The 15,195-nt window shown below is 48.8% G+C and overlaps 1 protein-coding gene across 1 annotated transcript in view; it reads left to right on the top strand.

Moving 5' to 3' along the window:
- LOC139754996 (uncharacterized) overlaps positions 1 to 15,195 on the top strand; it is a 145,892-nt gene that overhangs the window by 86,061 nt on the left and 44,636 nt on the right. The window contains exon 2 of the mRNA XM_071672899.1: positions 12,084 to 12,227. Within this exon, the coding sequence (XP_071529000.1) occupies positions 12,084 to 12,227 (144 nt within the window). The remainder of the gene's footprint in view (positions 1 to 12,083; positions 12,228 to 15,195) is intronic.

The raw sequence follows: 15,195 nt of genomic DNA, 5'->3' as shown, positions 1-15,195 counted from the left end.
ACCATCATACCACAACCGCTCCAACCTCGCCTCCAGCGACGGTAAAGGAACTCCGTCTCTACACAACGAGAGCGTCTTAATCAACCTTCACATTGCCTTCCTAATGATAAGCGCACGAACGAGTCACAAAAAACGGGAAGCTTGAAGGAGAAACGGAAAACATTCTGCGTTTCTCTTACAATGTTGCCATGGTATAAGTTGGGACGAGGCTCAGACGAGTAAGACTTTGATAATATTTTGCTGGTGAGGAACCTGGCGACGTCCAGAGAAATGATTACCTTTAATACCCAGGGAAAATTGACGACCTGTACAGTAAAATCCTTGATAACGAGAATAACTTATCCCTGGGGATAGGGGATTACGAATACTTCCCACGTATTCTCTGCGTGTTGTAGAAGGCGACTAAAAGGGGAGGGAGCGGGGGGCTGGAAATCCTCCCCTCTCGTTTTTTTTTTTTTTTTTTCCAGGGGCCTAGGTGAGGATATTCCAAAAACGGCCCAGTCCTCTGTTCTTAACGCTACCTCGCTAATGCGGGAAATGGCGAATAGTTTAAAAAGAGAAAGAACGAGAATAACATCATGACTGAACATGTGAGGATTACAACAATTGTGTATTGTTGATAACGAGAAGATAACAGTTTGCTGGGCATGAGGGGTGGTAGAGCAGGGGAGGGGGGGCTCTGCAGTTGTGTAAGAACTTAATATCCAGGTTCCCTGCTGGGTATGCCACCATCTCTCGTGATATTGTTGTAAATCTCAGCCAGACGGGACAGTGTCGTGGGAGGGGAAGGGGGAGGTTGTAGTAATGATGAAGGTGCAGACACAACACAGTGGAGACTGGAGCCAAGATTCGTGAGGAGCGCACCGTGCGCCTGCGCCCTCATGATAACGGGGCGTCAACACCGCCTGGGATTATAGTGATGGGAGGACGACGTCGCAACAGATATCATGTCGTAAATAAAGATAAGCAGTGCGTGGAGACGGATGTTGTCGTAATTACGAGAACCAAGACAGCAACTTTCACCCAGGCGGAGGGCCAGAGACGCCATGACAGTTACGACAACCTACTGTACGTGTCTTGTGTCCGACTCTGGTGTGTTACCTGACTGTCCCGTGATGGCTGACCCACACACACACACACACACACACACACACACACACAACATGGTCACAACCTTCAGGACGCTGAGAGCAGCCTACTGTGTGGCTTCTCCTCACCAGAAGAGAAATGAAATATAAACATTTTGAAGAACTGACCACAAGACACCTCACCCTGTGTGTATGATGCATTCCTCACTGAACACAACGTTACGACCGGAGTGCATGATGACCTAGCATATGACCTGATCCATCAGGACCAGGTCATTGGTCAACTCATCATAACCAGGGATAATACACCTTGGTCAAGGGTCGTTCCGTCTTACTTTAAAGAGGTTGACGGAGGTCAGAGGTCACCAGTTGTTTGGACACCACCGCAGTACAGCAGCAGATCGTGATCCCTGGTCAGCACAGCACGAGGAAGGAGTCTGCCAAGCAACACATGGGTGAAGATCCGGTGGAGGCGGGTTATGGGTCCCTTGTACCGATACCTGGGCAGTGCACACATTGTGCTGGGTGTCTGAGGTGCACCAGCACCAGCAGTGAAGCCTGACGGTACTGCACCAGCTGTGATGCACCAGCTGTGATGCACCAGCTGCGGTGTACTACGGTGAAAGAAAACAAGAAAATAAAGGTGGTAATTATGAGTGACGTTTTAACACCTTAAGCACGACGGTACGACCCTTGAGCACAATACAACGACTACTGAGCACGACGGGACGACCCTTAGATATAATTGCCAGGCCATTAATCTAAGCATTAGAGGCAAGTCAACGGCCAGGTCATGACATGTAAGGGTGGGAGGGTCGGGGTCACGTTAGAAGCTGTAAGTTCATCGTCTGCTGATCAGGATGAAGGTTACAGGCAAAACATAACATTAACAGGAATACAAAATGTTAAATATAATTACGATTAAGAAAGATAATTCCATCATTACGTATCATAAATGATATATATACACACGATCAAATACCTTACAAGCGAAAACCTCCCTGAAATTTAAGTTAATTGGGTGATTATATCAGGTTAGTTTAGTTAGAACTTAAATCATATCATTATTACAATTTTGATCATATCAAATTAGGTTCACGGGTTATAATTTTCCAGCAAGTATGTGGATGGGTTCAGAGCCCCTGTGGTTACCGTTGCTCTGTGGGTCTGTGTTCGAATCCCCGTCTGGCTTGCTCTTTCTCCTCCTGGTATAAGGCAGCAACGAAAACTGAAAGCAAGATTTCGACATCCATTCTTCTCAACAACAATACATTCTTGTCTCTTACTGTCACTTTACCTTGTTGCCTTCCAACACACTAGGTTCATCATCCCCTCCCAGCTTCTACATGAACAGGTCACCTGACGTACGCTGGTCACCTGACGTACGATGATCACCTGACGTACGCTGAGCATCCGATGTAGGCTGGTCACCTGACGTACGCTGAGCACCCGACGTACGCTGAGCACCCGACGTACGCTGGTCACCTAACGTACGCTGGTCACCTAACGTACGCTGGTCACCTGACGTACGCTGGTCACCTGACGTACGCTGGTCCCCTGCCTTACGCTGACAGAGGCACTACATGACAGAGCAAAGAGGCAGTGCGGGGCCCCAAGGAGGAGGAGTGGCGCTCACGGACGCTGCTATGGTCATTATCACTGTGATGGTGGCAAGCAGCAGCTGCTACACCAAGTGGCCAACATACACCATTATGGTGCTACACCACAAGACTCCTGTATATCCGTTATGTACAATTGGTGTACATCACCGAACAACGTGAGAACATCATGATAACAAGCGAACAGTCTCTCACATTATGTCTTGGTGGTACTGGATACAATCCTAGCTACAGAGGTGGTACTGGCTACGGTCCTCGCTACAGAAGTGGTACTGGCTACGGTCCTAGCTACAGAGGTGGTACTGGCTACGGTCCTAGCTACAGAGGTGGTACTCCCGAGCTAAAGGGGTGGTACTGGCTACAATCGTAGCTACAGGAGTGGTACTGGCTACGGTCCCAGCTACAGGGGTGGTATTAGCTACAGGAGTGGTGAGGTCCACCCACCAAACCACTCGCAGGTCTCATCCTACCACACTATACACCACACAACCTCACATCGCATCAGAAAATGTCCTCAGTGTTGTCATCAACGTTTGTGTTGTTGGTGTAAGGCAGGGGTAGGGGGAGGGGTACCTGGACGGTGGTGGGGCGTGGGTGGCTTCTGCCCCTCGCCCCATCCTCCCCCCTGGAGCATCTTCCAGCTATGGCTATGGTCTTGTGTCATGTCGGTGTGGGTGTTGCTGCCAGTGAGGGTCGGCTGGTGTGGGCAGCTCACAGCAGGTATCGTACACCTGGCAGCGGGTGGGCACCAGGGGTCAAAGGTTACCTGGCCCAGCCTGGAAACCCACCCGCCACCTGCTCAACCACACAGCCTCCCCCTCCACCATCTTATATCCGCATCTCCTACGGTATAACTCAACGGGAAATTCAGTCTTGTATACGTAAATTATTCTGTTAGCGGCTCTCAGTCAGTCCTCAGCATCAGCAGGAGTAGAATGCGGGCAGCGGGGAAAGGTCATGCGTCCATGACGAGGGTGAGGTGGAGGCGGCGCGGTGCACGGGTCCGGGCAGGTGAGTGAGGGCCGGCCGGCCGGGAGGGCGGGCGGGCGCGAGGCCGCTTCCTGAAGCCGCACCACTTCAGCCACTGGTCCTGAGGGCTCCCTCACCCGCCTCCAACCATCACCTCCAGTCACTGCCGCCCTCCACGCCCCTGCTCCCCGCCTCCACCCTTCACCCCTACTTATTCCCGCCCCACACAAACTACCCCTTACTCCCAGCTCCTTCCTACACACACACACACACACACACACACATACACATTAATTTCGTTACACAAGTTGTGTTGGCTCCACCTCTGCTACAATGCAGGAGTTTCAACCTTACAAATCATCTGTCTTTACCGCACCTGACGACCTTCGTAGATGTTATAAGATACACATGATAATCCTTACCAGTCTCCCTCCTGCTCTGACGCTACGAACGTTTCCAGAGGCTACGCTCATCTTGGCGAGACGTGACGTGGTGGTGCGAGGGAGCCTGGCACTGGCTGCACCACACCAGCTGGAGGACAGTTACTACCATGATAGATGGCGCGAGTGTAGTCAGGACACGACGCCTCAAGCCATAAAGTACGGTGACCTGGTCACCTCTATACGATAACTTGACTAGATTACTGCATGAATCCTTGACGACTTGAACCCCTTTAGGAAGGCGATTTAGTCCCATATGATGGACGATCAGATCCCTTGACTACGAAAACTGAACCCTTGAGTAGGATGGGAACCTCTACACACGTCGACCTTAAGCACAGTGACCAATCATCGTCCTCATGAGACCGAGTCGTATTTAAGATAATAAGTCGTCGTCGCCCCCCAGAGGTTCAGCAAACGATGGCTGCTGGTTAAGGTCAACGTGTGGGTCATCGTCAAGAGGTCGTCTTCCCTGAGAATATCATGACCATCATCAAGAACTAGCCTTAACTAACCCCCCCCCCCGCCGACCACGTCTCCACAAATAAAGGTTCAGCCTGCAGGGGGAGGAGGGGCACCTCTGGCAGACGTAGCTGAGCAGCCTGCAGGGGGAGGGGCACCTCTGGCAGACGTAGCTGTGCAGCCTGCAGGGGAGGGGCACCTCTGGCAGACGTAGCTCTGCAGCCTGCAGGGGGAGGGGCACCTCTGGCAGACGTAGCTGTGCAGCCTGCAGGGGGAGGGGCACCTCTGGCAGACGTAGCTGTGCAGCCTGCAGGGGGAGGGGCATCTCTGGCAGACGTAGCTGTGAAGCCTGCAGGGGAGGGGCACCTCTGGCAGACGTAGCTCTGCAGCCTGCAGGGGGAGGGGCACCTCTGGCAGACGTAGCTGTGCAGCCTGCAGGGGGAGGGGCACCTCTGGCAGACGTAGCTGTGCAGCCTGCAGGGGGAGGGGCATCTCTGGCAGACGTAGCTGTGAAGCCTGCAGGGGAGGGGCACCTCTGGCAGACGTAGCTGTGCAGCCTGCAGGGGAGGGGCACCTCTGGCAGACGTAGCTGTGCAGCCTGCAGGGGGAGGGGCACCTCTGGCAGACGTAGCTGTGCAGCCTGCAGGGGGAGGGGCACCTCTGTGTGCAGCCTGCAGGGGGAGGGGCACCTCTGGCAGACGTAGCTGTGCAGCCTGCAGGGGAGGGGCACCTCTGGCAGACGTAGCTGTGCAGCGGGAGCATCTCAGATAACAAATCATAATCAACAATAACAACAGTTGACACAGGAATGGATTTGTGACCTTCATTATGTGTTTATATATATGGCCTGCTCAGGTCACGGGCAAGATTCCTCATCCAGACCCGACCTTAACTGAAACAATGACAAACGATCAACAGACAAAGAAGACATGACAGATGAGGAGCCATGAAGGACGAGCTCTGGGAGATGTGGCAAACCTGCGTTTTATAATGAGTCACATCGTTGGTGTTGGGGAAGACGAGGAGGCTCAGGGACGCAAGGGACAGCGGTGTGGGGACACACCACATCGGCCTATCTAACACTGTGAAGTGTTTTGTTCAGTTTCATCACGAACATAACCATCACATAATCCTTTGCACCACTACAGTTCTCAGGTAAAATTAACAACAGAAGCTGTTATAGTCACGCGTGTGTTGTAGTGGAACAAGGAACAGAGTTTCATCAAAACATGTTGACATTTAGACAGATATCTGCAGTCCTCGAGGTCTCTATCTGTCACACGTAAGCTGTGCGGGACGCTACCAGCGCTGGCAACACCTGCTACAGGTGTCCATCCATCAGCTGTGTTGTGGCCTACTTGTGAAGCAGGTGCTCAGTACGCTACGGTCGACCTCCTATATCATCATGTAGTTGTCTTTATAACCCATATATATGTTCACTTCTTGGTCACAATCGTATGATCATTGTGCATGATGACGTAGCCTTTAACATGAACCTAAATGGTCAGCTCAAAGGAAGACTCATATTTACGGGTCACAGCGTCGGGGTGGAGGAGTTGGGCAGTTTTCGTGTTTAACGAAACAAAAAATTAAAACTTTAATGCAACGTGAAGTTCAAGCGTAGCAAATAATTATCTGACACAAATAATAACGTGTTCTCCAGTTCTTTGAGGCTATGTTATGCTATGTTAGAGATACATGGTTGACCTAACAGATCTGACCAGGGCAATGTAGTGACTGTAATGGTTCTGAAGTTATTGTAAGGTGTCAGGTGAAGTGGTGAAGTCTGGGGACACTCGGTAGCTGACCCTGGAAAGAGTCGTGACGGGACCTTTGGAGAACATCAGGGCAGGACGTCGGTGGACACGGGGTCGTCGGGACGAAGCCCTATCGGAGACATCGAGTGGGGGCGTCGGGAGGTGGTGGTGGGGATGGGCAGCGGGAGTGTGGGGACCCTGCCCGGGAGACACAAAGGACGGCGCATCTCAGGTGATCTTGTCGTCCTCGCTGCCGTGTCCAGCAATTACCGTCCATCTGTCACGGGAGCTTCTCCTCCTGCCGCGCCCAGATAACATGGCCTCTGTGATGGACCACAATCGTAGGTCCTCTGACTCCATAATAGACACATCATAATGTCGTCTGTCTCTTAGCTGTTCCCTCTAATGTGTGTGTGTATAACATCACATGTACAGACTCTCATCATCATCATCATCATCATCATCATCATGTCTTGCAACTCCTACCACGCGTATCATGCATCCAGCAGGTCTGTCCGTCTACTGTCTTTCAACAGAGAATGATGATACTCACCAAGTTCTGCCTTACATGTTCCTAGTCACAACACCTCTCACACATCTTCAAGGTATTGTTTCCAGTCTGACTTAAGTGACAAGCTACGGACGGTCTGTATGTTTCACAAACATTCAAACTTCCATTTACACAAAACAATCAGCAACAGCACAAGTTGTCTACAACCTTACAACGTACCATACTGATGGTAGGACCACCTTCACCCACACAGTAACTGCCAGCACTGTACGTGAGGAGGTACACACCTGTTACTGCTCCACCTACACCTCGGTCAGTAAGGGAACAGCCCTAAGGGTATTGTACCTGTGACCCTGATGGTACCGTAACTATGGGAGGACTGGACCTTGACGGTACCTGCGGGGAATCACCTGACCTTCCCTCAATCTGACCTTCCCTCAATCTGACCTTCCCTCACGACCCATTAATGAGGAAATAAACCTGCCACTGCTCAGGCCTGGGTCCCGTCCTCACCCTGGGGGAACCATTTCCGTAATAGGGGGTAATTTACTCAGTATGGTAGCGTACCCAGGCAGGGTGCAGGATGGTAGTAAGTGGTGGCAGTGGTTGAGGTAGTGGTGGTGGCAGTGGTTGAGGTAGTGGTTGTGACAGTGGTTGAGGTAGTGGTTGTGGCAATGGTTGAGGTAGTGGTTGAGGTAGTGGTTGTGGTAGTGGTTGAGGTAGTGGTTGTGGTAGTGGTTGTGGTAGTGGTTGAGGTAGTGGTTGTGGCAGTGGTTGGAGTAGTGGTTGTGGCAGTGGTTGAGGTAGTGGTTGTGGTAGTGGTTGAGGTAGTGGTTGTGGCAGTGGTTGAGGTAGTGGTTGTGGTAGTGGTTGAGGTAGTAGTTGTGGTAGTGGTTGAGGTAGTGGTTGTGGTAGTGGTTGAGGTAGTGGTTGTGGCAGTGGTTGAGGTAGTGGTTGTGGTAGTGGTTGAGGTAGTAGTTGTGGCAGTGGTTGAGGTAGTGGTAGAGACAGTAATATCAGCCACTGCAGGGCTCAGTAGTATTGTGGTCAACATGTAGTGCCTCAGAGTTAGGTTTGTGTTGGTTGTGGTCAGTAGGACAAATGTTGATATGATTATTTCTCGTGCCTGGGGTGTGACCCACCAGCTGTCTGCTGGGTGTGAACCATCCGTGTGACCCACCAGCTGTCTGCTGGGTGTGAACCATCCGTGTGACCCACCAGCTGTCTGCTGGGTGTGACCTATCCGTGTGACCCACCAGCTGTCTGCTGGGTGTGAACCATCCGTGTGACCCACCAGCTGTCTGCTGGGTGTGACCCACCAGCTGTGTGGCCCAGGCCAACCACACTGCTCTCATCCTCTGCACAAATCGCTCATCACGTTTTTCTCTTCTTCTCTGCCACTTTTTCAGACGTTCCCTTCTCTTCCCCCAGGTCACTAACGTCCAGCCTTATCATTCCTTTCTATTTTATTTTCACTTTCACTTCTTGATTAAAAGATTTCCTTACGTGTTGGCTTATTTTTCCTTTCATGATATTGACGTTTGTTTCATTAAACTTTCTTCGTATATCAGACTGTTATTATCTTTATCATTGTCATCATTATTATCATTATGTGGCCATCTATCATACACTTTGCTGCATACTCTCCACTTTCTGCTTTCGTGTGTGTTTATTTCATTTACATATAATCTGTATTTTCGTAATATATATATATATATATATATATATATATATATATATATATATATATATATATATATATATATATATGAGTTACCTGTAGGATGATATTTACTTTCTTATATCACCTGAGCCGCTGTGTTTACATAGACGGTTATAACCTCCCTTGAGCATGACCCTTAATGACCTGGTCTCTGACCTCTGACCTGACCCTTAAAGTCAAAAACAAGGTCATCACATCCAAGGGTTGTACTGCCATATTCAAGGGTCGTACCTTAGTGTTCAATGATCGTACTGTCATACTCACGGGTCGTGCCCTCTTATTCATGTGTCGTACCGTCTTATTCACGGGTCGCACCGTCATTCTCACGGGCCGTACCGTCATACTCTTAGGTCGTACCGTCATAATCATGGGTCGTCCTGTCATTCACGGTTCGTACCGTCATAATCATGAGTGTACCCTCATAGCCACGGGTCGAACCGTCACTCACGGGTCGAAGCGTCATTATGGGGTCGTATCGTCATACTCATGGGTCGTAGTGTCATACTCACGGGTCGTAGCGTTGTGTTCGAGAGATGGTGCTGGTGGCGACACTTTGACACAAGAGTCATCATCATTTTGTGTGGCCAGCGAGGGAGATGTGCCGCTGATAATCCTGTCACCTGCAGTCGACCCTTGATCTATCAGCGGTGCCCCACACTTCCCAGGGCAGGATCAGTGCTGGGCAACAAAAGACCAGCGAGCGAGCGAGCGAGCGAGCGAACGATGGAGGACGATATTAACGGTTGTGCAACCCTGATAAATTTAGTGGACATAAAGCGTTACTTTACAAAAACAATAAGTATATTTGTTATACATGAAAAAACGAGGTTACGTCATTATTGTTCTTGTTGTTCTTGTAAATACTGTACGTCATGTCAAGAGGCGTCATGAGGCAGCCCCTGGCTGTAATAACTGTACAGTGAGTGTGTGGCGGGCGACCCCTTGTTGCCGACTGTGAGTCGTCATGTTGATCAAGCACCTCCCAGTTCCTCCCGTACCTGCGTATGACACGTCTCGTGTACCTTGTGTGGACCAACTGCCACATGTGTACGTGACGATCATTTCTACGACATTAATGCGCTCATAATCACAAGCGAAATTATTGGAGAGATTTACTAAATATTTGGTGATGTCTGGCGTCGAACCCGGGTATTTCTGAGAGAGGCCAGCGTGCGAGAATATCATGTCTGATAATACGAATCTTAAGAAAGAAATAGACTGGTACAGCGGCCGTGTAGTACAGCAGATCTTGTAGTTCTACAGGTCTTGTACTACAGTAGGTCTTGTAGTGGTACAAGTATAGAAACATATAATTCTGGGAAGGTTTCACAGGCAGAAGGATCATGTTACGACATGAGCTTACGACGACCTCATAATACGACGGTGCGATCACTGAGCACAACGCCACGGTGCAACCCTGGGTAGGATGACCTGGCCGTTGACTGGACCTTAATCGTTCAGTGGCATCGTGACAAACATCTTGCTGATATGGCCGACGTATAGTAGCTGTCATGCTTGTGATCATCCAGTTCACCTTCCACCATTCTTGCCAGTGTTCGCAGCCATCATCTTCCTCCTCTTCTTGCAACTACGTCATCGTCCGTCCCTGGGAGGTGCGACACCTGACGCGCGCCCCCGGGGTCCCCCAGGGTGAGGCCCGGGGTCCACCTGCTGTGTCTTTGTGTGTGATTCTGTGACGCCCTCCTCCTCCTCCTCCTCCTCCTCCTCCTCCTCCTCCACCTGCTCTTTGTTCACCCGAGCCGTTACCCACCTGGACCCCTGCCCGCCGCTGGATGTACACTACAAACGTTTCCTCTGGTAACGTTTCGTGCTGATCCGTGTGGCTGGAATGCAGGTTTTTGGTAGTTCAGCAACGGATGAGACTTGCCCCTGGGTGCAATTCCCTGGTCCAGGCCGGTACCTGCCACACAGGCCGCTCACTGAGGCACTGAATCTCTTTCCTCAAAGCTAAGACATAACACACTCTCGCTCAGACGCAGAATCGTCGTCAAACAACATTATTTCACAAACAGGAAATAAGCAACAGTAGTTCACGCTGCTCAAAGATAACTGAGCGAGAAAATGATATACTAAAATACGTTTATTTATCATAAGACGTCCCCCTGGCGGTGGTGGCGGGAGCCTGGCTGCTGCTTCCCATGTCTGGCAGCCACAGTGAGGCCGCCCCGCAGGCCAACTGCCGCGGGGAAGATGCTGGTCCGCTAGTTTTCATCATTATACCGCTAGTCTTCATCATTATACCGCTAACATTTATAATTTGATAATTACTTACGTTCATGGTAACAGCTGCTGCTTACCAGACGACGATCTCATTAATTATGACCTCAGTTGTCTTATATATGGGTCAGGTGTATATTATTGTCACACTAAACATTCAAGCTATCTGCTTTGTCTCTCATGGTGAGCCACAGCGCCCTGCCAACACTCGCTCGAATCATGGGTTTCACCTCTTATAATGATACACATATTCAGAACACATCATCATTCTTGCAAACATATTCACATGAATAGAAAGAGGAGTTTGAACTCATCAAATAAATCTGTTCTTTAACTCAAGATCGTTCTAACTTATGTTCCAAGTTCTGTGAATTGTGATGGACTGAGAGTACAACACACGAGTCACAACACCAGAGTGTTGTACTGGGTTATGTACGGAGATATCATCACCTAAGATGCCACATGACTGTGTTAACCACTGTGATGGTCTCCTGAGGTAAGGGTACAATGTTGACAGCTGGTGTGGCAGGCAAGAGTCGTGTGGTACTGGTGCAGGAAGTGGTGTGTTATCTCACGCTGCCTCTCGTCCTCATTACATGTTATTAGTGATTTTATGTTATATCTTTATACTCGTATGTACGTACATCTGTATGTTAGAGCCTTTGTTATGAACCATCTTGTCTATCTGACACAGTGAATGTGCGGGTAACTGTAGTTAACTGTGTGTCTCACAATGATGCAAACTATGAACAAAAAGTTGCCTGTGAACTGCATCTCCCACCTGAACATACTAATGATAGGTGAGCTGCATGGGAAGGTTCTTAAGATCTCAAGTACATTACTGTAATGCCTCCAGTACGATGACTTCATCCCCATGAGTTCGTTGACAACCTCTTCAGTACGACTTAACCCTTTGCGTACGATAACTCTTGAGTACGTACACATAACTCTTTCAGTAATGAGACTTTAAACCTTCGCGTCAACTTAAACCTTTGAGTACGATGAATGTAGTCATCATGCTCAAGGGCTCGTCGACGTCGTGGTCAAGAGGTTATTGTTATATTCATGAGCAGCGTAGCATCACAACCCCCCCTCCCGTCAATCCCCACCCCCTCAACATCCTCCCCACACCCGTGGCCACCACAGACCTTGCGCAGGACGATGTAAAAACTAAGATAATTTGAAACTTTGTAGCAACTTCATCTTTGTTTTTAATTTTAGGCGTTAGCCATGACGTGTCCCTCCTGACCCTGACCCTCCCCACCTTCCACCACAGATGGGCGTGGGCGTGCTGGAGGCGGTGCAGGAGGAGGAGGTGTCCACGCTAGAGGAGGCGCGACGTTCCCTGGCCGAACTCCGCAACAGGAACAAGGCGCAGTCGCATCTCCTGGTCGCCTGGAAGCGTCGACTCAAGCAACAGGTTGGTAAACACATCTTTCCTCTACTCTATATTGAGCTATATGTATATATATATATATATATATATATTTTTTTTTTTTTTTTATACTTTGTCGCTGTCTCCCGCGTTTGCGAGGTAGCGCAAGGAAACAGACGAAAGAAATGGCCCAACCCCCCCCCCATACACATGTACATACGTCCACACACGCAAATATACATACCTACACAGCTTTCCATGGTTTACCCCAGACGCTTCACATGCCTTGATTCAATCCACTGACAGCACGTCAACCCCTGTATACCACATCGCTCCAATTCACTCTATTCCTTGCCCTCCTTTCACCCTCCTGCATGTTCAGGCCCCGATCACACAAAATCTTTTTCACTCCATCTTTCCACCTCCAATTTGGTCTCCCTCTTCTCCTCGTTCCCTCCACCTCCGACACATATATCCTCTTGGTCAATCTTTCCTCACTCATTCTCTCCATGTGCCCAAACCATTTCAAAACACCCTCTTCTGCTCTCTCAACCACGCTCTTTTTATTTCCACACATCTCTCTTACCCTTACGTTACTCACTCGCTCAAACCACCTCACACCACACATTGTCCTCAAACATCTCATTTCCAGCACATCCATCCTCCTGCGCACATCTCTATCCATAGGCCACGCCTCGCAACCATACAACATTGTTGGAACCACTATTCCTTCAAACATACCCATTTTTGCTTTCCGAGATAATGTTCTCGACTTCCACACATTTTTCAAGGCTCCCAAAATTTTCGCCCCCTCCCCCACCCTATGATCCACTTCCGCTTCCATGGTTCCATCCGCTGACAGATCCACTCCCAGATATCTAAAACACTTCACTTCCTCCAGTTTTTCTCCATTCAAACTCACCTCCCAATTGACTTGACCCTCACCCCTACTGTACCTAATAACCTTGCTCTTATTCACATTTACTCTTAACTTTCTTCTTCCACACACTTTACCAAACTCAGTCACCAGCTTCTGCAGTTTCTCACATGAATCAGCCACCAGCGCTGTATCATCAGCGAACAACAACTGACTCACTTCCCAAGCTCTCTCATCCCCAACAGACTTCATACTTGCCCCTCTTTCCAGGACTCTTGCATTTACCTCCCTAACAACCCCATCCATAAACAAATTAAACAACCATGGAGACATCACACACCCCTGCCGCAAACCTACATTCACTGAGAACCAATCACTTTCCTCTCTTCCTACACGTACACATGCCTTACATCCTCGATAAAAACTTCACTGCTTCTAACAACTTGCCTCCCACACCATATATTCTTAATACCTTCCACAGAGCATCTCTATCAACTCTATCATATGCCTTCTCCAGATCCATAAATGCTACATACAAATCCATTTGCTTTTCTAAGTATTTCTCACATACATTCTTCAAAGCAAACACCTGATCCACACATCCTCTACCACTTCTGAAACCGCACTGCTCTTCCCCAATCTGATGCTCTGTACATGCCTTCACCCTCTCAATCAATACCCTCCCATATAATTTACCAGGAATACTCAACAAACTTATACCTCTGTAATTTGAGCACTCACTCTTATCCCCTTTGCCTTTGTACAATGGCACTATGCACGCATTCCGCCAATCCTCAGGCACCTCAACATGAGTCATACATACATTAAATAACCTTACCAACCAGTCAACAATACAGTCACCCCCCTTTTTAATAAATTCCACTGCAATACCATCCAAACCTGCTGCCTTGCCGGCTTTCATCTTCCGCAAAGCTTTTACTACCTCTTCTCTGTTTACCAAATCATTTTCCCTAACCCTCTCACTTTGCACACCACCTCGACCAAAACACCCTATATCTGCCACTCTGTCATCAGACACATTCAACAAACCTTCAAAATACTCATTCCATCTCCTTCTCACATCACCGCTACTTGTTATCACCTCCCCATTTACGCCCTTCACTGAAGTTCCCATTTGCTCCCTTGTCTTACGCACCCTATTTACCTCCTTCCAGAACATCTTTTTATTCTCCCTAAAATTTACTGATAGTCTCTCACCCCAACTCTCATTTGCCCTTTTTTTCACCTCTTGCACCTTTCTCTTGACCTCCTGTCTCTTTCTTTTATACTTCTCCCACTCAATTGCATTTTTTCCCTGCAAAAATCGTCCAAATGCCTCTCTCTTCTCTTTCACTAATACTCTTACTTCTTCATCCCACCACTCACTACCCTTTCTAAACAGCCCACCTCCCACTCTTCTCATGCCACAAGCATCTTTTGCGCAATCCATCACTGATTCCCTAAATACATCCCATTCCTCCCCCACCCCCCCCACTTCCATTGTTCTCACCTTCCTCCATTCTGTACACAGTCTCTCCTGGTACTTCCCCACACAGGTCTCCTTCCCAAGCTCACTCACTCTCACCACCCTCTTCACCCCAACATTCACTCCTCTTTTCTGAAAACCCATACTAATCTTCACCTTAGCCTCCACAAGATAATGATCAGACATCCCTCCAGTTGCACCTCTCAGCACATTAACATCCAAAAGTCTCTCTTTCGCACGCCTGTCAATTAACACGTAATCCAATAACGCTCTCTGGCCATCTCTCCTACTTACATAAGTATACTTATGTATATCTCGCTTTTTAAACCAGGTATTCCCAATCATCAGTCCTTTTTCAGCACATAAATCTACAAGCTCTTCACCATTTCCATTTACAACACTGAACACCCCATGCATACCAATTATTCCCTCAACTGCCACATTACTCACCTTTGCATTCAAATCACCCATCACTATAACCCGGTCTCGTGCATCAAAACCGCTAACACACTCATTCAGCTGCTCCCAAAACACTTGCCTCTCATGATCTTTCTTCTCATGCCCAGGTGCATATGCACCAATAATCACCCACCTCTCTCCATCAACTTTCAATTTTACCCATATCAATCGAGAATTTACTTTCTTACACT

Source organism: Panulirus ornatus, chromosome 18 (genome assembly GCF_036320965.1).
Source record: "Panulirus ornatus isolate Po-2019 chromosome 18, ASM3632096v1, whole genome shotgun sequence".
Taxonomy (NCBI): domain Eukaryota; kingdom Metazoa; phylum Arthropoda; class Malacostraca; order Decapoda; family Palinuridae; genus Panulirus; species Panulirus ornatus.
The sequence above is the reverse complement of the archived record's forward strand: the minus strand, read 5'-3'. Positions and strand labels throughout refer to the sequence as shown.